General features: G+C 40.8%; 1 protein-coding gene across 4 annotated transcripts in view; it reads right to left on the bottom strand.

The window, feature by feature from the left end:
- Window positions 1–23,141, bottom strand: part of znf512 (zinc finger protein 512) — a 69,390-nt gene that overhangs the window by 10,209 nt on the left and 36,040 nt on the right. For 3 of the 4 annotated variants that reach the window (XM_043682073.1, XM_043682093.1, XM_043682083.1), the window contains 7 exons: window positions 22,591–22,707; window positions 15,027–15,151; window positions 13,837–13,923; window positions 12,628–12,723; window positions 11,651–11,818; window positions 10,767–10,961; window positions 5,807–5,908 (listed from right to left, as the gene is read on the bottom strand). In XM_043682073.1, coding sequence (XP_043538008.1) covers window positions 5,807–5,908; window positions 10,767–10,961; window positions 11,651–11,818; window positions 12,628–12,723; window positions 13,837–13,923; window positions 15,027–15,151; window positions 22,591–22,707 — 890 coding nt within the window. The remainder of the gene's footprint in view (window positions 1–5,806; window positions 5,909–10,766; window positions 10,962–11,650; window positions 11,819–12,627; window positions 12,724–13,836; window positions 13,924–15,026; window positions 15,152–22,590; window positions 22,708–23,141) is intronic. The other variant, XM_043682100.1, reaches the window with a different exon arrangement.

Below are 23,141 nucleotides of genomic sequence, written 5' to 3'. Positions count from 1 at the left end.
AATACAGTTGTACATGTATGCATCCTTTGACAATATCTTCAAAAGCCTCATACAGAGCAGCTGACACATGGAACATTGTTCCATGGGTATGCCAGCTCACTATGCTGTGAAAGCATCTATTGGTGTTGAAGGCTGCTGTTACCATCCTTGAAGTGTAGGAGACTGCATGGCCTGCTTAACCCAAATGCAAACATCATCTGTATTTCCTCTCCAGGTTACATACCATCTTTTGACTTGAAACTGGAATTGCTCCACTTTCACCGTTACTAGGTCAAAATCCTGGAACTCCCTCCCTGACACTAATGTGGTTGTATCGATACCACATGGATTGCAGTAGTTCAAAAAGGAAACTGACTAACCAGGACAATCAGGAATGGGCCATTAATATTGGCCTTGCTAGTGACGCTCCTATTCCATGAATCAATGAAAATACTAAATACACTATTACTTATTTCAGGCTAAACATAAAATAAAAATAACATTTACTTTTACAAGTTACTGATCTATCAAACTAACTTGGAAACAGAAAAGAAGTCATTTTAAAAAGTTCATCGCTTGGAAATAATCTTTAGTGCTCAACTATAAAAGAAATAGAATTACTAGACATTACTCACAGGAAGATAACTTTATTGTAAAGAACTGATATATTCGATGTTTATTGCATTGGCACAATGTATCCAAGATAAAGCATATTGTGTTCATTTGGATTTGTTCATTCTCATCAATCTTTAGGATAAATATTAGCATTAATCATGAATAATCTACAAATACATTGCTCCCATTTCTCCCAGCTTTCTAAAATTATATGGAAGTGAGGTGGCCAATCATTTCCCTTTATTACAAGACAGGAAAATAACCATAGTAATGCATATACACCAACTTCTTGTCAAAGCACTTCAAAGTTATTTATACAGTCAGCTTATTTTCAATTACATGGCTTGTTTTTCTCTGTAGGAAATCTGCAGAAAAGAATTTCTGATGCAATATTATACTCCTGAAAAATACCTTGGTGGCCAGGTTTGCTAGTGCTGCAAGGGAGGGGTTAAACTAGATTGGTTGGGGGGGGGGGGGGGGGGGGGGGGAGTTCCTCGACAGCAGGGAGGCAAGTGTAAGGGTCACAGGTGATAATAACATTTCTGATCTAATGTGAAGGGACAAGTTGGGCTGGAACAGGTCAGGGAACAGGAAATGCCTATTGGATAAAATTGCATTTATTTTAAGGCAATATGAACTCAGGGCATGGGACTGGGATGTTATAGCCATTTCAGAAACATGGATAAGGGAGAAACAGACTGGCAGCTTAACGTGCCAGGGTACAGGTGCTTTAGGCAGGACAGAAGTGATGGAAGAAGGGGAAAGGGAGTTGCATTATTGATTAAGGTAAGTACCACAACAGTTGTCAGCGATTAAATATGGAAGGGCTTTGTGGGTGGAGCTAGGAAATAAGAAGAGGACGATGATATTATTGGGGTTGTGTTCTGGACCCCCAAATAGTTAACGGGAATTAAAGGAACAAATATGCAGGGAGATTGGAGAGACTTGCAGGAGCAATAAAATTGTCATAGTAGAGAATTTTAATTTTCCGAACATAGATTGGGATTAGGGCTTAGATGGGGTGGAGTTTGTCAAGTGCGTTCAGGAAAGTTTCCTCAAGCAGTAAATAGAAGATCCTACTCAGAAAAGGGCAAAACTCGACATACTCTTGGGAAATAGGGCAGGACAGATACTGGTGGTGACAGTGGGGGCTCACTTTGGGACCAGTGTCCAGGTTCTACTAATTGGTTTTACTAATTTTAAAATACATAATTAGGGAGAGGGGCAAAACTGGTCCACTGGTTCAAGACCTAAACAGGGGCAAGGTGAATTTTGATCGAATTAGAAAGGAGCTTGCAGGAGTTGATTAGAGTAGTTTGTTTGGAGGCAAAGGAACCTCTGACAAGTGGGAGGCCTTTAAAAGTGAGATAACTAGAGTTCAAAATCTATATGTTCCTGTGAGGGTGAAGGGCAAGGTTGGCAGGAATAGGGAACCCTTGATGACAAGAAATATTAAAGCTTTAACCAGAAAGGAGGAGAAGGCATGGCTCAGGGATCAAGAGAATCCCTGCAAGTATACAGGGAATACTGAAGTTTACTGTAGGAAATCAGGAGGGTGAAAAGGGGGCATGAGAGAGCCTTGACTGAGAAGATTAGGATGAATCCAAAGAGGTATTTTGAGTATATTAAAGGAAAAAGAATAACTAAAGAACGAATAGGGCACCTAAAGGACCAATGGACATATATGTGCAGAACCACAAGAGATGGGCGAGGTACTCAATTAATATTTCTCCCCGGTCTTTACCATGGAGAAAGACATGAATATCTAGGAACTTGGAGAGGTTAGTGGTGATATCTTGGGGATAGTCCATATCACAGTGGAGGTGGTATTGGATGAATTAAAATGTATGAAAGTGAATAAATCTCCCAGTCCTGGCCAGATATATCCAAGAACATTGCAAGAGGCTAGAGAAGAAATTGTTTTGGTCCTGGCTGATATTTTTGCATATTGTTAGCCATGGGTGAGGTCCCAGAAGACTGGAGAATAGAGAATGTTTTAAGAAGAGCTGAAAAGAAAAGCCTGGGAACTATATACTAATAAGTTTAATATTTGTGGTAGGTACGTTACTGAAGAAGATTCTGAGGGAGAAGATACACATGCAGGAAAGACAGGATTTGATTAGGAGTAGTCAGTATGGGCGGCACGGTGGCACAGTGGTTAGCACTGCTGCCTCGCAGCGCCAGAGACCCGGGTTCAATTCCCGACTCAGGCGACTGACTGTGTGGAGTTTGCACGTTCTCCCCGTGTCTGCGTGGGTTTCCTCCGGGGGCTCCGGTTTCCTCCCACAGTCCAAAGATGTGCAAGTCAGGTGAATTGGCCATGCTAAATTGCCCGTAGTGTTAGGTAAAGGGGTAAATGTAGGGGTATGGGTGGGTTACGCTTCGGCGGGTCGGTGTGGACTTGTTGGGCCGAAGGGCCTGTTTCCACACTGTAAGTAATCTAATCTATGGCTTTGAGAGAGTGGGAGATCATGCCTCAAGAATCTGTTAGAGTTCTTTGATGATGTAATCAGGAAGGTTGAGGAGGGCAGAATAGTCTATATGGATTTTAGTAAGGCCTTTGATAAGGTTCCGCATGGTAGGTTGCTCTAGAAGGAGAGATTGCACAAAATCAAAGGGAGCTGGAAAATTGGATACAAAATGAACTTAATGGTAACAAAGCAGAGGGTAATAGTGGAAGGATGCTTGTCAGACTGGAGACATTTGAATAGTGGAGTACCTCAGGGGTTGGTGCTGGGCCCCATTACTGTTTGTTATCTATATCAATGATTAGGATGAGAATGTATAAGATATGATTAGTAACTTTGTAGATGACACTAAAATAGGCGGTATCATGGACAGTGAGGAAGGTTATCAGGTCAGAAGGGAAAGTGGGCCGAGAAATGGCAAATGGAGTTTAATATCGATAAGTGTGAGGTCTTGCATTTTAGAAAGTCAAATCAAGATATGCGTTTCATGGTGAATGGTAGGACCTTAAGGAATGTAATGGAACAGAGGGATCTTGGAGTTCAGGTTCACAGTTCTCTGAAAGTGGAGTCAGGGTAGACAGGCCAGTGAAGGTTGCTCTTGGCACACTGGCCTCAATCAGTATTAGCACTGCGTATAGAAATCTAGAAATTGTGTTGCAGTTATACAGGATGTTGGTGAGGCCACGCTTGGAGTAGTGTGTTTAGTTTTGGTCACCTTGTTCTAAGAAGGATGTTATTAAACTGGCGAGTGCAGAAGAACTTTACAAAGATGTCGCCTGGACCTAATCTGAGGTATAGGGAGAGATTGAACAAGCTAGGACTGTATTCTTTAGAGCATAGGAGACGGAGGGGAGGTGTTATAGAAGTGTGTAAGATCATGAGAGGCATGGATAAGGTCAATCTTCTCTTTTTTTCCCACTGCTGGGGAATTGAGGACTAGAGGGCATCAGTTTAAGATTAGAGGGGAAAGGATAGAAGGGAACTTGAGGGGCAACTTTTCTTTTCCCCCACACCGAAGGTGGTGCACATATGGAATGAGCTATCAGCGGAAGTGGTTGAGGTGGGTAAATTAACAACACTTGAAAAACCATTCAGACAAATACATATACATAGGAAAGGATTAGAAGGATATGGGCCAAGTGCAGGGAAATGGGTCTAGCATGGGTGGACATTTTGGTCACATGGACCAGTTTGGGCCAAAGGGCCTGTCTCCATGATGCTTTAAAAAAAACTCACAGCTGGCCCAATTCAGGATTGTCATTTTGGCTCTCATGGCACACTGAAATGTATGGGAAACCACATCTGAATACATAGGGCTTTATTCTTTGCAGAAAGAACGAACATACAGGTTGTTCTGCAAAAACGCACATTTCATGAATTCTCTGCAACGCAATTGACAAGTTGGGAACACGACACAGTTTCTAAAGCACAAACGTTTCAAACGTGTGTTGGCTGTAACGTTATTACATCACCGATACTTTAAGGCTGTTTCATAGTGAATGGTAGGACCTTAAGCAATGTAATGGAACAGAAGGATCTTGGAGTTCAGGTTCACAATTCTCTGAAAGTGGAGTCATGGGTAGACAGGGCAGTGAAGGCTGCTCTTGGCACACTGGCCTCAATCAGCATTAGCACTGAGTATAGAAATCTAGAAGTTATGTTGCAGTTATACAGGATGTTGGTGAGGCCGCACTTTTGGTCACTTTGTTCTAAGAAGGATGTTACTAAACTGGCGAGAGTGCAGAAGAACTTTACAAAGATGTCGCCTGGACCTAATCTGAGATATAGGGAGAGATTGAACAAGCTAGGACTGTATTCTTTAGAGCATAGGAGACGGAGGGGAGATGTTATAGAAGTGTGTAAGATCATGAGAGGCATGGATAAGGTCAATCTTCTCTTTTTTTCCCCACTGTTGGGGAAGTGAGGTCTAGAGGGCATCAGTTTAAGATTAGAGGGAAAAGAATAAAAGGGAACTTGAGGGGCAACTTTTCTTTTCCCCCCACTCAGAAGGTGGTGCACATATGGAATGAGCTACCAGCGGAAGTGGTTGAGGTGGGTAAATGAACAACACTTGAAAACCATTCAGACAAATACATATACATAGGAAAGGATTAGAAGGATATGGGTCAAGTGCAGGGAAATGGGGGTCTAGCATGTGTGGACATCAGTTTAAGATTAGAGGGGAAAGAATAAAAGGGAACTTGAGGGGCAACCTTTCTTTTCCAAGGTGTGTTGGCTGTAACGTTATTACATCGCCAATACTTTAAGGCTATTTCTAATTGTGGAGTTGCACAAGAACACAACCATTATAGAAGAACTACCTGTATATGCACTGTGCCCATTTCAACACAACATAACAGCTGACAGTGTTCTCAGTTTCATTTCTCAGGGCAATGTCTTGACCAGCGTCCATCTGCATAGTTTAAATTTTAACCAAAGCTCAGCAATTAACTATGAGTTATCATCAACTGCTGCAATCTCCATGGCAATACCTCTACCAATCAGCTCTTTGCCCTCATACAAAACAAATATTGTTTTCCCTTTAGTTTAGGCTTTTTTGCGAATTGACCTGAAGGCAGGCAAAACATTTTGACAAAATATCCCTTTTATCAAGTATTCAAGTTTGCACTATGAAAATGTTACATGTTTTACCGAACTGCATTATATTTACAAAAGGTAGAAAGGTGACATAATGTGGTATACAACCACCAATAACAAACAATACAAGCGGCTACTATACTTACCTTATTTGGACACTGTACTCTCTTATAAGTTTTCATTTCATCCTTCCACTTGCGGAGCACTTCATTACTAAACGTAGGTAAGCCTGGCCGAGTGTACTTTAGCTGAAGAAAAAAAATCGCTATTTAATATATTATCAAATATAGGATTTTGATCTGACAGATTATGAATTGTTTTACAAAAATCTTTGTTAAAAAGACTGCTTCCTGAAGAAGCCACTGGTTAGCATATACAATTCCGCCGCAGAGAATTCAATTCAGTTTAACTTGATTTGATCAATGTATCATTTTATGCTAAGTAGAGCCCCTTGTTGAAGTTTGCTTGGACAGTCTAAAGTTAGTGAACATACCCATTTAGATATTGTCTTGCATTGGTTCAGAGGGACAATGCCCCTAATCCATTTTAATCTCTAATTCCAACTTCAATAGTGCCCTATCTTGAAGGTTTTCCTTAAAATTACTTTGCCAGGTTGTCCTTGACTGGCCCAGTTTCTTTCCCCATTGGACAAGAAATGTGCATCCTCCAAGCCTCAGTTGTCTCTCCATCATAACGACCTACATATGCCTCTAATCAGTCGCCTTCTTCATTGTGATGCTCTCTCTTCGAAGTGGTGTACAGAATCTTAAACAAGCAACACTGGTGAAAGAGAGCCTTCTGATATGACATCCTTGTTGTTCTCTTTTATAACTTGCATAGATTGCAGGTGGTACCACTACGTACGTGTAGAGTCGAAGCTTCTTGGCTATGTTGATTGATTTTTAATTTGTCACATTAAACACAATATTTCTGTACTAATTTTTCTATGTACATCAATCAATATATCATTGTCCCTCGAGCTGTTACTTCGCAAGTGGGGCAAGTGATCAATGTCCTTGCTTTTTTTTAAACTGAGTCTTGTTGGGTCCAGCCATCCTTGCCTTGTCACAATGACTTGTATTAGTAGACCAACCCATGGTGCTACTTCTGTCAAGACTGATGGTCATGTATTGGAGCACATGATTATCCATTCAGCTAAGTAACATTATCTGTGAAATTGAGCTCTGTCGACCAGTGGTATTATCACGTGATGTCAAAGTCTGTACCCAGCAGCACCTTCAAGAAGAAATCAATAACCAAGAGGAGAAAGAATGGAAAGGGAATGCAGTCTTGGCGTACTCATCTCAAGATGCTGGAGCAGCCCAAGGTGCATACACTGATCTTTATGCAGCATCTGGAGTTACTGTATAAGGCCCTGTTGATGTTAAAATCCTGCTCTGCGATGTCTTGAGTAACTGCTGTGGATTCTATTTGAAAACCTTTTAAAAATCAGTTAAGTTAGTAAATTGCTTTTATGTACCAAGCTTTGCTCAATGATGTTCTTGACAGAAAAAATATTTGATTGCTGCATGTTTGGCCACTTCAGAAACCTGTTTGTTTTTAAACTTAGTATACTATGTACTTTTGCTTTTAATCCACAGAGAAGCAGTGCAAAAGCCAGTCCCAAGCCTACTTTAAAGACGATGAAGACTGGGTGTGTGGCTAACACCCTAACCCTGCAAAATTGATCACAGCTACAGGAACAGCAAGTAGCCATCATATTGATAAAACAGTTAAGAGAAGATGGCATATTCAATGACACATACATAGGTATGCGTGATCATTCTTTTTATATTATGTCAATTATCTAGCTTGACATCTGTCTTTGCAATAATTATATGTTTTTTTCTTTCAGTCTGGTATTATCTTTAGCACCTCTCATTAATCAGGGACGATGGGTCTATTCCTTTGCATTTTTCTTATCTGTTGCAATAGAACATAGAATATTACAGTGCAGTAATGTAATGGCCCTTCGTCCCTCGATGTTCCATTGACCTGTGAAACCAATCTGAAGCCCATCTAACCTATACTATTCCTTTATCATCCATACGTTTATCCAATGACCATTTAAATGCCCTTAAAGTTGGTGAGTCTAATATTGTTGTAGGCAGGGCATTTCACGTCCTTACTACTCTGACATCTATCCTGTATCTATTACCCCTCAATTTAAACCGATGTCCCCTCGTGCTAGCCATCAACATCCAAGCAAAAAAACTCTCACTGTCCAACCTATCTAATCCTCTGATCATCTTGAACATCTAAGTCACTTCTCAATCTTTTTCGAAAACAGCTGCAAGTCCCTCAGCCTTTCCTCAGAAGACCTTCCCTCCAACCCAGGCAACATCCTGGTAAATCTCCTCTGCACCCTTTCCAATGCTTCCACATCTTTCCTATGATGAGGCGACCAACATTGTACGCAATACTCCAAATGTGGCCGCACCCAGAGTTTTGTACAGATCTCATGGCTTGTACACAATCCCTCTACCAACAAAAGCTAACACACCATACACCTTCTTAAAAACCCTATTCAATGTGGATGGCAACTTTCAGGGATATATGTACATGGACACAGATCTCTCTGCTCATCCACACTACCAAGATTCTTACCATTAGCCCAGTACTTTGTATCCCATCCGGCCCAGGGGACTTATCTATTTTCACACCCTCCAGAATTGCTAACACGTCCTCCTTATGAACCTCAATCCTGTCTAGTCTAATAGCCTGTATCTCAGTATTCTCCTCAACAACACTGTCTTTTTCCTGTGTAAACACTAACGAAAAATATTCATTTATCGCTTCTCCTATCTCCTTGGATTCCACACACAACTTCCCAATACTATATTTTACAGGCCCTAATCTTACTCTAGTCATTTTTTTATTCCTGACATAACTATAGAAAGCTTTAGGGTTTTCCTGGATCCTACTGCCAAAGACTTCTCATGTCCCCTCCTGGATCTTCTTAGCTCTCTTTAGGCCCTTCCTGGCTAACCTGTAACTCTCAAATGCCCTAACTGAGCCTTCATGTCTCATCTTCATATAAGCCTCCTTCTTCCTCTTGACAAGAGATTCAACTTCTTTAGTGAAGCACACCTCGCTCACTCGACCACTTCCTTTCTGCCTGACAGGTACATACATATCAAGGACACGCAGTAGCTGTTCCTTGAACAAGCTCCACCTTTCATTTGTGCCCATCCCCTACAGTTTCCTTCCCCATCCTGTGCATCCAAAATCTTGCCTGATCACGTCATAATTGTCTTTCCCCCAGCTATAACTCTTATCCTGCAGTATATACCTATCTCTTTCCATTGCTCAAGAAAACATAACTGATTTGTGGTGATTATCAGCAAAGTGCTCACCTACCTCCAAATCTAAAAGCTGGCCTGGTTCATTACCCAGTACCAAATCCAATGTTGCCTCACCTCTTGTTGGCCTATCTACATACTGTGTCAGGAAACCATCCTGCACACATTCGACAAAAACTGACCCATTTAAAGTACTCGATATAGCATTCCCAATGTATGTATTCTGAAATATCCTTAAGTATTTGCTGCAACATGGTGCTTGGCCTATCATTTAATTTAACTTTCAATTAATTTTAGTGAGCTCTACTTTCATGACTTCACTTCCTTTACATAGATAATCTTGGACTCATTCCTGTTTCCCTCAAATTGAATGCAAAATTCAATTATACTATGGTCCCTGCTACCCGGAGGCAACTTCACAATTAGATCATTAATTAGTTACAATTTGTTGCACAATACCAGGTCTTGTATAAACTGCTCTCTGCTTGGCTTCAGTACATGTCATTCTAGAAATCTATCCTGGCAACATTCTGTGAACTCTTCATCTGGCTACAATTGCCTATTTGACTTTGTTCCTTTGCACAAATTAAAACGTCCCTTGATTATTACCACTCATCTGACAAGCTCTCAGTACTTTTTCCTTTATGCTGCACCCTACCCTGTGGTTACTGTTAGGGGACCAGGACATCACTCACACAAGTTACTTCTTGCCTTTATAATTTCTCATTTCTATATTCTATGTAAAGTTTAGTCATTTTTTTGATTGTTCTGCCATAGTCTGTCTATCATTTCCCTTATTAATACTTTTCTTCATGTCCTTGACTCTTCTCTTCAGTTTGTTGCAGCTTCCCAATTTGATCTGTTGCACCCACTATTTTAGTTTAAAATTATCTCTACTTCCTAGTTATGCAGTCAACTAGAATACAGCTCCAATATGGTTCAGGTTCAATTTGCACATGGCTTAGGCAGTTATAAGCAATAATGACACTTGAGGTTCTGCTTCTTAATTTGGCACCTAGATTTTCATATGGACTATGCAGAACCTCCTTTGTCTGCATACATTTACTGGTAGCTACATGGCTCGCAATGGGCAAATCCTCCTCTCCCACTGCAGATTCCTCCTGAATTTTATCTCATCCATTCAAGGTCAAATAATCCTAGGTCACACCTATTGGGCAACTGCAGAGGCAGAGCTTCCTTACTAATACTATTAGCTCACTTTCAAGTACAATGTAAACTTTATAGATTAGATTATAGATTACATTACAGTGTGGAAACAGGCCCTTCGGCCCAACAAGTCCACACCGACCCACCGAAGCGCAACCCAACCACACCCCTACCCCTACATTTACATTTTACCCCTTACCTAACACTACAGGCAATTTAGTATAGCCAATTCACCTGACCTGCACATCTTTGGACTGTGGGAGGAAACCGGAGCACCCGGAGGAAACCCACGCAGACACGGGGAGAACGTGCAAACTCCACACAGTCAGTCGCCTGAGGCGGGAATTGAACCCGGGTCTCAGGCGCTGTGAGGCAGCAGTGCTAACCAGTGTGCCACCGTGCCGCCCATTACATTATGGTCACTCATACTTAAAAACCTCATCTACAACAAGATTAATTAGCCCTTTCTAAATACCAAATCAAAAATAACTGTTCTCTATTCCGGTCTCCTCGAAAACTTGCCCCAATGCCTCAGAAATCTACAATTCTTCAGCCACATGTTCAATTGATCAAATTTTCTATTCCTATGCTTACTAGCATACGGCATTTCCTGATTACTATGCAACGTTTCTCTCACCTTGTCGTCATCTGGTACCAGGTCTCGTTGGATCTTCCTCCGAGGCCATTCTCGAGCAAGTTCATCTGCGACTATCTCGTGCAGGTGGTAAACGGCCAGTTTGGCAGAGCTTCTCCGCACTCTTCCACTGCATGTTCTCTCCACATCTGGTTCACTTTTTTTTTCAGCAGCTTCATCATCTGTAGTTTCCGGTGACTGGTCAAATGCATAGAATTGGTTGACCAATCACTTTGGGTATGAAATCTTGATACCTGATTAAATATGCACTTTATACAGAAGTCAAAAGTCACAACAATTGTAATCTGAATAGCCGCTAGCATCTAGGCTGACCCCTCTGCTAGGTAGGTAACAATGTGATTTGGTTTCAGTAACCCTGTAAATCCTGTACCTTACAAGGAGTGTGAAGAGACAGTCTCGATTAAAGTTCAGCATTTGCCCCTTCAGTCAGTCAAGCTAAGACTAGAAACATTCTGTGCTCTTGCAGTGTGTCAACAATGTCCCAGTGATGCGTTTTATTACAGATCCATTTCATAAAGTTTTACAAATGTGAAGCGAAATAGGCAGAAAGGGTAAAAAGAACTCAATGGGCACTATCAGTTAATACACTACTGAAATAAAGCCAGCTATTTAAACATCTTTTGCATAATGAGTGGTTAGGGGCTGCAATGCACTGCCTGAGTTAGTGGAGATAGTTTCAATTGAGGTATTCAAAAGGGAACTGGAGGAATTTCTTTAGAAAAGGGAAGAATATACAGGATTAGAGCATTAAGGCAAGAGAATGGCATTACCCGAAATGTTCATTTGGGCAGCTAGCACAGACAATAATGGGCCCAATAGCTTCATCAGGTGTAACAATTCTAAAATTCCATGACATATGAACATACCGGGGCATGCTCTGATTTCAAGTGATAATCCAGGCCTGCCTTTGACTTGTACAGCTTTCCACACTGTTGGCATTTATACAATTGTTTTATTAACTCAGATTCTTCCTTGCCACACTTCTTCAGGTGATAAAGGTAACCCATTATACTAGTGAAGCTGGCACCACAGTCCTAAACAAAGATCAGAAAGATACACAGTTAGCAATTTAACAGAACACAATGCATAGAAAAAGCAGTGTGACTGCGTGAAGAAACATGTCAGAGGAGACTGAGAAACAGCTCAGCCACAGTTCTCCCAGAGTAATTTCTGATGCACTCAATACATCAAAAGAACAAATTACATAATGGAATTTTTTTGTTAAGACTTCAGCATGTGGCATTTATCAAATTCAAAACTAAATTTCATGAGCATAGCACAAACGGATTCCTTTTTTTTAAAATTGAAAACCAGAAATAAAGGAGGGAAGAAGAATAAATAAATTAGACGATGTGCCATCCTGTCAAGTGACATCTACTAACCAGTTACAGAGCTGAAATTGCAGACTATCAGCTCAGAACTGACCAAGGAACATGCACTTGCACACGGATCCTTACAATCCTCTATTTCCTGATTTCACTGTAAAAGAAAGTGATGCTTAGGCACGCAAACAGATTATGTGGTCACTACTTCTCATAAACACTAAACATGGCAGCCTCAAACTAGAGGACAGTCAACAACATACCAATACACAACAAGATTAATCATTCCTCTTCAAGTAAGAAAGTGAATTTTTAAAAATTGTTCAAGTACTCAAGTATAAAGATATACACTCTCATATAAAATAAGACCACAGCAAAATTGAACCCTATCTCAATATTTCTCATGTACTTTAGAAATAAATCAATTTAAGCACTTAAGTTATACAGTGGAATGTAAGTTTACTTTTTTTTAAACAAAGCAGGTGGCAGTTGTAACTGTATTCAATATTTTCTGCACTTACCCGGAGACACTTCAGTCTGCCCATTCTCCTCAACACCTTCCGAAGTCTGTCTCTCTCACTCTGTTCATCAATTACATCCCCATCTTTTAAAATTGGCTGAGAAAGACAAAAATCAAAAATTACAATGCCAGAATAACACCAGTGTGTACTTTGTCAACGTGAAACAAATAATACTTGGTCAAGTGCTGGATATCATATGGTTCCTTTTCTCAATCCAGAAAACAGATTTAAATAAATTGTACCCGATTTAGAATTAGTAATCTGAAAAACTTGAATTCAAACAGAGTTTAGAAAGATAGAAGTTTTCCATTTTCTGTTAGCTGTAAGACAATGGAAAACTTCTATCTTTCTAAACTCTTTGAATTCAAGTTTTTAAAATTACTAATTCTAAATCGGTTACAATTTATTTAAATCTGTAAGACTGTAGAAATAATTTTGAGCAAACTCAACCAAATTCCTAGAGAACCCATAAGACTACTCAAAATTTGGCAAACTTGGGATGACCAGAAACACTGTGCATAAAGTTTTGAGTCAAGGGATATAGTGCTGAAGAAGAGCACAAAAGGCTTTTGACTGAATCTGAAACTGCCTTCTGGAAGAATGAGTTTCGAATGCATGCCAGAGACCAAAGACTGGAAAAAATGATCTATTCCTCACAGCTAATGACTGATTCATATACTCTATATTCTGCCTTTGAAAAAGTCATCAGAATTATTTGAATTTTCCCATTCATATTATATGTAAACAATTTCGATAAGAACATTAAAAGATTGACAAAATAATGACAGGAACACATTACCATAAAAATGCTCATACCATCGACACATGTTCTTTATGTATAAATGCCAAGTGTCAAACTAAATGATCTGTAATGGGTACAAGTTTTCACGCAGTTACACAGACAGGTGAACTACTTTCACCTGGGCAAAGTTCAGGAGTTCTCAAACCTAATAGACAGAACACCATTGTTCATTTTACATGAAAAGGATGTTAAATAAGCTTAGGACCAGTACATATCATTTGATCAAGACTCAGAATAGGCATGCTACTTAGTATTTTACTGAGTTTGCTTTCCAGAAAGCCACCTCTGCATCTCAAACACAACCCAAGAACACAGGTTTAATTCAGGAATATATGAGTAAAACAATGTTTGAACTCAGTCATGAGTTACGATAGCAAAAAAAACAACCAAGGATTTACTTAGATTACCATGTTGTTATGGTCTGCCATTACATGATACTTGAGCCCAGCTAGAGACTTTAACTGTTTTCCACAGTGTTGGCAAATGAAGGGTTCCTAAAAGAAAAAGCATAACTTTTAAATGTCAAAATCCTTTTTTGTGAGCTTAATCTATTATAAAGAATCTAAATATGATAGGTCAACTTGAAACAAAGAAATGCTAATTGCATTTTAAGTTTTCCCTTTAAAAGAAAAGTCTGTTACACAATCATGAACTACAAAACTTTCAAACATTAAGTCAATAATGTAATAGCTTCAAACAGAATAAGCGTGTATTGCTAAAGTACTCAGAATTCAAAACTAAGTTTTTCTACACCACGGAGCCACTAGTCAATCATCCATACCACATTTCCTGCTGTTCATTTGGTTACACGACTGACATCATTAGTGTCAGTTTGACAGTTGTCTGGGTTCCTGCATGGTGTGCAGCAGCAGAAAATGGTGGATGGCGATAATATTGTATTTCCAAAGGACTGTAGAGAAGATCTGTGTCAACTATGACTTAGTAGCAGCATTCTCACATTGAATGCTAAGTTTTGGATTCAACCTCACTCCTATGATTTCAGCCCAATATTCAAGTTGACACTTCAGTCCAGTACTGATGGAATGCTGTTATTTAAACAACAAAGACTCATATTTAAGTGCATTTAACATATGTGTTTCAGAAGAGGAATAACAAATCAGAATAGTATACATGGAGATTAGCTCAGATGACCAAAGGTTTTGTCAAAGATATGAGAATAGAAAGCAGAGAAATGAGAGGTGTAATGAGATAATTCTGCTGCTCAAGACTTAAGTAACTGAAGACTTAGCCAAACATGGTGAACTTTTTAAACAGACAACCACTCAAGAGGTTGTGGTGAGTTTGGGGTTGGAAGCAATTACAAAGATAGGGAGAGGCTGGGCCATGGAAGGATTTGCATACAAAGTTGACAATGGAGCTGCAGAGAGACTAACACATTTCCTAAAACACAATGACAACTACACTATAATTGTACCATCAAATCCATAATTTGTAAATGAGCTGCTAACAGTTACACAGTCACAACACTAACACACTTTGATTTAAGTTAATTGATCCCGTTTACACTTGGATATGACATAACTTAATTTCATTTCATTTCTTTTGGGAGATCTTACACCATGAAATTAATAGACACCTCTTTGCAGTTTGCCATATGTTTTTTCAATCCTTCTACTGTCTTCCTCATGACAGCCTTACAAGTGGGACATGTAATCTTTCCTTTTTCCAGAATTTCCAAATACCAGTGTTCCTCGCGACTTCCTGCAAAAGAAATATGATTACTCTTAAAACTCAGAATAGCTAAGGTGTGAAGTATTACTGAATTCTGCTCAACTGTTAATAGTTCTCATTATTCCCTCATTAAAGCAAAGCCACTGGGTTTCTTTTCACTGCTGGACATTTTCTTTAAAACTTCAACTCCAACAAATGTGAAAAAGGAAATGGACTTTTAATGCATAAAAATTAGATTACTTGGTTGAGTGAAGGGCAAAACTCACAGCTCAGCTTTCCAGCAATTAAATGTTTCACATGTGATAAAGAGGAATGTGAAAGGGGAGGGGGAGGTACATTATAGATTAAGGGGAATACCACAGCTGTACTAAGACAGGACATCTCGGAGGGCTCATCCACAGTGGCAATAAAGGTAGAACCTAGGAATAAGAAAGGGGCAATCACTATGATGGGGTTATACTAAGGCTGTTCAATAGCCAGCAGGAAATAGAGGTACAGATATCTAAGCAGGAAATGCAATAGATGCAATAGAAGAATACAGCGCAGTACAGGCCCTTGGGCCCTCGATGTTGCGCCGATCCAAGCCCACCTAAACTACACTAACCCACTATCCTCCATATACCTATCCAATGCCCTCTTAAATGCCCATAAAGAGGGAGAGTCCACCACTGTTACTGGCAGGGCATTCCATGAACTAACGACTCGCTGAGTGAAGAACCTACCCCTAACATCAGTCCTATATCTACCCCACCTTAATTTAAAGCTATGAAACTGCACACAATATTCCAGATGCGGCCGTACCAGAGTCTTATACAACTGCATCATGACCTCAGGACTCCGGAACTCAATTCCTCTACCAATAAAAGCCAGTACGCCATATGCCTTCCTCACCGCACTATTTACCTGGGTGGCAACTTTCAGAGATCTGTGTACATGGACACCAAGATCCCTCTGCTCATCCACACTACCAAGTATCCGACCATTAGCCCAGTACCCCATCTTTTTGTTATTCTTCCCAAAGTGAATCACCTCGCACTTAGCTACATTGAATTCCATCTGCCACCTTTCTGCCCAGCTCTGCTGCAGCTTCATATCCTGCTGTAACCTGCCACATGCTTCCTCACTGTCAACAACTCCTCCGACTTTCGTATCATCCGCAACAAATGTTAAAACAACAGGGTTGTTGTAGTGGGTGATTTTACTTTCCCCATTATTAACTGGTTTACGGTGCTCCCTTAGTTGAAGGAGCTTAGATTGGGCAGAATTTGTTAGATGTATCGAGGAGGCATTCTTGAAATACTATGTAGGTAGGCCAACTAGAGAAGAGGCCTTACTTTACCTTATATTGGGTAATAAGCCTGGTCAAGTGAATGAAGTTCAGTGGGGGAACATTTTGGGAACAGTGATCATAATTCCTTAAGTTTTAAGGTAGTGACAGATAAGGTTTAGATTGGTCCTCAGATGAAAGTGTGAAACAGGGAGAAGGCTAATCATAGCAGTATTAGGCAGGAACTGGAAAAGTTGGATTGGGAGCAGTTGTTTGAAGGCAAATTCATATCTGACATGTGGCAATCTTTTAAAAGTCAGTTGACCAGAGGTCAGGACCAGCATGTTTCTGTGAGGTTAAAAGATAAGAATTGCAATGTTCAGGAACCTTGGATGATGAGAGACTTTGCAAGTTTAAATAAAAAGAGGGAAACATATCTAAGGTTTAGGAAACTAAAATCAAACAAGACCCTTATTTTATATTCACTTAAGCAGAAAAGATCGTAAATAAGAAATTAGGAGGACTGGAAGGGGCCAAGAACTGTCCTTGGCAAGTAGGAGTAAGGAGACTTCGAAGGCATTTATCCATTTATTAGGAGCAAGACAGTAACTAGGGAAAGGGTAGGTCTATCAAGGACAAAGGACAGAATTTATGTTTGGAGCCAGAGGAACAGAAACAGATATGAACAGTTTTAAGCCTTGCAGCCTTGCTGTAAATCTACAGTAGTGGGTTGTTTCTTGATTATATGTTTTATTGAGATATGTCTCTTAATTAACCTTAAAAAATATAAGCCATAAGTATTAAGTTAGCCTCGAGCAATGTTTTATAGAGCAATGTTTTCCTGGTCTGGAGATTGGAAGAAGCAAAAATGGCCTTTAATGGTGATATGCTCTTGTCAGATATGGGAGTTTAGGGAGCGTTGATTAGATTCCCTACAAAGTGGAAACAGGCCTTTGACCCAACCAGTCCACACCGACCCTCCAAAGAGAAACCCACCCAGACCCATTTCCCTCTGACTAATGCACCTAACACTATGGGCAATTGAGAATGGCCAATTCACCTGACCTGCACATCTTTGGACAGTGGGAGGAAACCGCAGCACCCGGAGGAAACACAGGGAGAATGTGCAAACTCCACACAGACAGTCGCCTGAGGTTGGAGTTGAATCTGTGAGGCAACAGTGCTAACCACTGAGCCACTGTGCCGCCCAAATTAAAAATAAAATGCAGCCCTGAGGATTATATCTGCAATAAATGTCGTTGTTTGAGAATCCTATCAGATTGCATGGATTGCTTGGAGTGACAGTGATAATGAGGAATTTACAGGAGCTAGGGGGTGTGATGAACAGGAGTTTATAGGAAGGGAGAAAAGTAGCAGATACAGTCATATAGATGGATTAACTCCAGGAAAGGTAAGAGAGGTACACAGGTAGTGCAGGAGTCTTCTGTGGCTATCACCATTTCAAACAAATATAGTGTTTTGGAAAATGTAGGGTGGATGATGGAATCTCAGGGGAATGTAGCATGAACAGCCAGGTTTCTGGTATCAAGACTGGCTCTAAGGCAATGAGGGATACGTCAAGTTCCAAGAATTAGATTGTGTTAGGGGACTCTCTAGTCCGAGGCATAGTCAGACATTTCTGTGTCCAGCAGTGAAAAATCAGAATAGTGTGTTGCCTGCCTGGTGCCAGGATCAAGGTTGTCTCAGAGAGGGTGCAGAATGTTCTCAACAGGGAGAGGGGCCAACAGGAGGTCATTGCACATGTTGGAATCAACGACATAGGAAGGGAAAAGGGTGAGATTCTGAAGGGAGAATGTAGAGAGTTAGGCAGGAATTTAAAAAGGAGGTCCTCGAGAGTAGTAATATCTGGACTACTCCCGGTGCTATGAGCCAGTGAGGGTAGGAATAGGAGGATAGAGCAGATGAATGCGTGATAGAGGAGCTGGTGTAAGGAGTCATAGAGATGTACAGTATGGAAACAGACCCTTCGGTCCAACCCATCCATTCCGACCAGACATCCTAACCCAATCTAGTCCCACCTGCCAGCACCTGGCCCATATCCCTCTAAACCCTTACTATTCATATACCCATCCAAATGCCTCTTAAATGTTGCAATTGTACCAGCCTTCACCACATCCTCTGGCAGCTCATTCCACACATGTACCACCCTCTGCGTGAAAAAGTTGCCCCTTAGGTCTCTTTTATATCCTTCCCCTCTCACCCTAAACCTATGCCCTCTAGTTCTGGACTCCCCGACCCCAGGGAAAAGACTTGGTGTACTTATCCTATCCATGCCCCTCATAATTTTGTAAATCTCTATAAGGTCACCCCTCAGCCTCCGACGCTTCAGGGAAAACAGCTCCAGCCTGTTCCGCCTCTCCCTGTAGCTCAGATCCTCCAACCCTGGCAACGTCCTTGTAAATCTTTTCTGAACCATTTCAAGTTTCACAACATCTTTCCGATAGGAAGGAGACCAACAGTGGCCTAACCAATGTCCTGTACAGCCGCAACATGACCTCCCAACTCCTGTACTCAATACTCTGACCAATAAAGGAAAGCATATCAAACGCCTTCTTCACTATCCTATCTACCTGCGACTCCACTTTCAAGGAGCTATGAACCTGCACTCCAAGGTCTCTTTGTTCAGCAACACTCCCTAGGACCTTACCATTAAGTGTATAAGATTTGCTTTCCCAAAATGTAGCACCTCACATTTATCTGAATTAAACTCCATCTGCCACTTCTCAGCCCATTGGCCCATCTGGTCTTGATCCTGTTGTAATCTGAGGTAACCCTCTTCGCTGTCCACTACACTTTCAATTTTGGTGTGATCTGCAAACTTACTAACTGTACCTCTTATGCTCGCATCCAAATCATTTATGTAAATGACAAAAAGTAGAGGGCCCAGCACCAATCCTTGTGGCACTCCACTGGTCACAGGCCTCCAGTCTGAAAAACAACCCTTCACCACCACCCTCTGTCTTCTACCTTTGAGCCAGTTCTGTATCCAAATGGATAGTTCTCCCTGTATTCCATGAGATCTAGGCTTGCTAATCAGTCTCCCATGGGGAACCTTGTCGAACACTTTACTGAATTCTATATTGATCACGTCTACTGTTCTGCCCTCATCAATCTTCTTTGTTACTTCTTCAAAACACTCAATCAAATTTGTGAGACATGATTTCCCACGCACAAAGCCATTTGTCTATCCAGAATCAGTCCTTGCCTTTCCAAATAAATGTACATCCTGTCCCTCAGGATTCCCTCCAACAACTTGCCCACCCTCGAGGTCAGGCTCACCGGTCTATAGTTCCCTGCCTTGACTTTACCACCCTTCTTAAACAGTGGCACCATGTTAGCCAACCTCCAGTCTTCCGGCACCTCACCTGTGACTATGGATGATACAAATTTCTCAGCAAGAGGCTCAGCAATCACTTCTCTAGCTTCCCGTGTACACCTGATCAGGTCCTGGGGATTTATCCTTTTCTTTTAACCATTTCTAGACATCCAGCACTTCCTCCTTTGTAATCTGGACATTTTGCAAGATGTCACCATCTATTTCCCTACAGTCTATATCTTCCATATCCTTCTCCACAGTAAATACTGATGCAAAATATTCATTTATTATCTCCCCCATTTTCTGTGGCTCCACACAAAGGCCACCTTGCTGATCTTTGAGGGGAGAAAGTGAAGGCTGCAGATGCTGGAGATCAGAGCTGAAAATGTGTTGCTGGAAAAGCGCAGCAGGTCAGGCAGCATCCAAGGAACAGGAGAATCGACGTTTCGGGCATAAGCCTTTGTCCTGAAGAAGGGCTTATGCCCGAAACGTCGATTCTCCTGTTCCTTGGATGCTGCCTGACCTGCTGCGCTTTTCCAGCAACACATATTCAGCTCTGATCTTTGAAGGGCCCTATTCTCTCCCTAGTTACCCTTTTGTCCTTAATATATTTGTAAAAACCCTCTGGATTCTCCTTACATCTATTTGCCAAAGCTATCTCATGTCCCCATTTTGCCCTCCTGATATCCCTCTTAAGTATACTGCTACTTTCTTTATACCCTTCTAAGGATTCACTCGATCTATCCTGTCTATACCTGACATATGCTTCCTTCTTTTTCTTAACCAAACCCTCAATTTCTTTAGTCATCCAGCATTCCCAATACCTACCAGCCTTCCCTTTCACCTTGGCAGGCATATACTTTCTCTGGATTCTTGTTATCTCATTTCTGAAGGCTTCCTATTTTCCAGCCATCCCTTTACCTGCGAACATCTGCCTCCAATCAGCTTTTGAAAGGTCTTGCCTAATACCGTCAAAATCGGCCTTTCTCCAAGTTAGGACTTCAACTTTTAGATCTGGTCTATTCTTTTCCATCACTATTTTAAAACGAATAGAATTATGGTTGCTGGCTCCAAAATGCTCCCCCACTGACACCTCAGTCACCTGGCCTGCCTTACTTCCCAAGAGTAGGTCAAGTTTTGCATCTTCTCTAGTAGGTACATCCACATACTGAAACAGAAAATTGTCTTGTATACACTTAAGAAACTCCTCTCCATCTAAAACTTTAACACTATGACAGTCCCAGTCAATGTTTGGAAAGTTAAAATCCCCTACCATAACTGCCGTATTACTCTTACAGATAGATGAGATCTCCTTACAAGTTTGTTTCTCAATTTCCCTCTGACTACTGGGGGGTTTATAATACAATCCCAATAAAGTGATCATCCCTTTCTTATTTCTCAGTTCCACCCAAATAACTTCCCTGGATGTATTTCCGGGAATATCCTCCCTCAGCACAGCTGTAATGGTATCCCTTATCAAAAATGCCACTCCCCCTCCTCTCTGACCTCCCTTTCTTTCCTTGCTGTAGCATTTGTATCCTGGAACATTAAGCTGCCAGTCCTATGTATCCCTGAGCCACATTACTGTAATTGCTATGATATCCCAGTCCCATGTTCCTAACCATGCCCTGAGTTGAAATGAACTGAGAAGATTGTGCAAGCCATTAATTAGTTCACCTTTATATTATCCTGAGCAGGTCCACACCCAGTTAGAGGAAGAGTTGATAATCCCAGCCCACTGGTGACCTTTTAAACAGGCAGAGCACAGCCTCATCATGCACTATGAAACCAGTGTATACCATGACAATAGGCCCTTCACACATAGGCATGTGCTTTTTAATTTGCTTCTTTAGCTATTTCTCATTACAAGAAAAAAAAGCAGGATTAAAAAATAGGGTAAGAATAGAACCAATAAACCGATGGAAGGTCAGGAAATCAATAATCGCTCATTTTGCTCCTTCATGACATACACAAACACTTTCACCCTTCTCCCACACCAGAAACGTTACTTGGAATATCACCAACCATGACAAGGAGATCTGGCCTACAACTCGGCTTCAACCTATTCAAGCAAAGGCTTGAACTGCTGCCAAGAGACACTCATTCCCTTTCACACACTCCTTATATCAAGAATTCTTGGTAAATCCAAGAAGCTGCCTGTGTATCAAATCAAAAGAGCACTCACAGCCAGGCATGATAGTATACAATCGTGAGTTGAAATTAGAAATACCAGAATTATTGTCACTGGACAAAGAAGTTGGAGAGTAATTAACAATTTTAAAACAATGAAAGATTTTGATAGAAAGTCTGGAAAGTCAGCATAGACAGGTTATCAAATTAAAATATTAAGATAATGAGTGTCGGGAAAAACAGCATTATATGGATGTTGAGAGAATGTGAGATGGTTTGGAACAGGGAGTGGTTGAGGCATCAACCATAGCATATGAAGAGATGCAAAGCTAAAAGGGAAGCAGCGCATGAGTTTTGGTTTGCACTGGTTTAGAACTGTGCAAGCAGCATGGATCAAATCTTTTTGTGCTGTAGATTTCTGTGAATCAATCTGCTGGATCAGACAAAAATTTCAAAAAAAGATGTTGACAAACAGGTTAACTAGCTCAGCTAGTGAAAGATGAATTGATTAAGCCTTTTAAATTCAATGCAGTACAGTCAAAACACTAGAATGCTCATCTCCAGCAATAATTACAGATGAAGCATGATGCTGGTTACATCTCACATCATATAGTTGGTATACAGTAGTAAAGAAATCTGACCTGTCCACAAGCATCCTGGTTAATCTGTATGTAGTAGTAAAAATAACTTTTTTTAATTAAAACTCTGCCAAGGCAAGTTATGTTCACCTCATACCTGCTGGATACGAAGGGGAATCCTTTCTCACATACCGACAGCGATTTCTGGATTTTGGTTGTTGTGCTTTGGTATTGACTTTAAAGGATTTTCTCTTTTTAGTATGCTTATTTGTTACTGTAAATAAGAAGTACCATAAATTGAAACAGTAATATGTATCCAAGCTCAGTTTTCTAAACTAAAAGAAAGGTACATGTTATCTACTGCACACAAAAGTATATGCCATTATGGGTGGCACGATGGCTCTGTAGTTAGCACTGCTGTCTCATAGAGCCAGGGACCCAGGTTTGGTTCCAGGCTGTGTGGAATTTACTCATTCTCAGTGGCTGTATGGGTTTCCTCTGCGTCTCCTCAGGGATGTGCAGGCTAGGTAGATTAGCCATGGGAAATGCGGGTTTGGTACGTTTGGCGCAGCCGTTTGGGCACCGGCATTTTGGCGCCAAACCTATTTGGTGCCAGTCCATTTGGCAACGGTCATTTTTGTACTAAGAACATTTCTTTATTTGTAAATCTGTCTGTATACTTTAGTGTAACAAAATTACAATATATCT

The sequence above is a fragment of the Chiloscyllium plagiosum genome, chromosome 3 (assembly GCF_004010195.1).
Source record: "Chiloscyllium plagiosum isolate BGI_BamShark_2017 chromosome 3, ASM401019v2, whole genome shotgun sequence".
In the NCBI taxonomy this organism is placed as follows: Eukaryota; Metazoa; Chordata; class Chondrichthyes; order Orectolobiformes; family Hemiscylliidae; genus Chiloscyllium; species Chiloscyllium plagiosum.
This window is presented reverse-complemented; position numbering and strand designations above follow the sequence as displayed.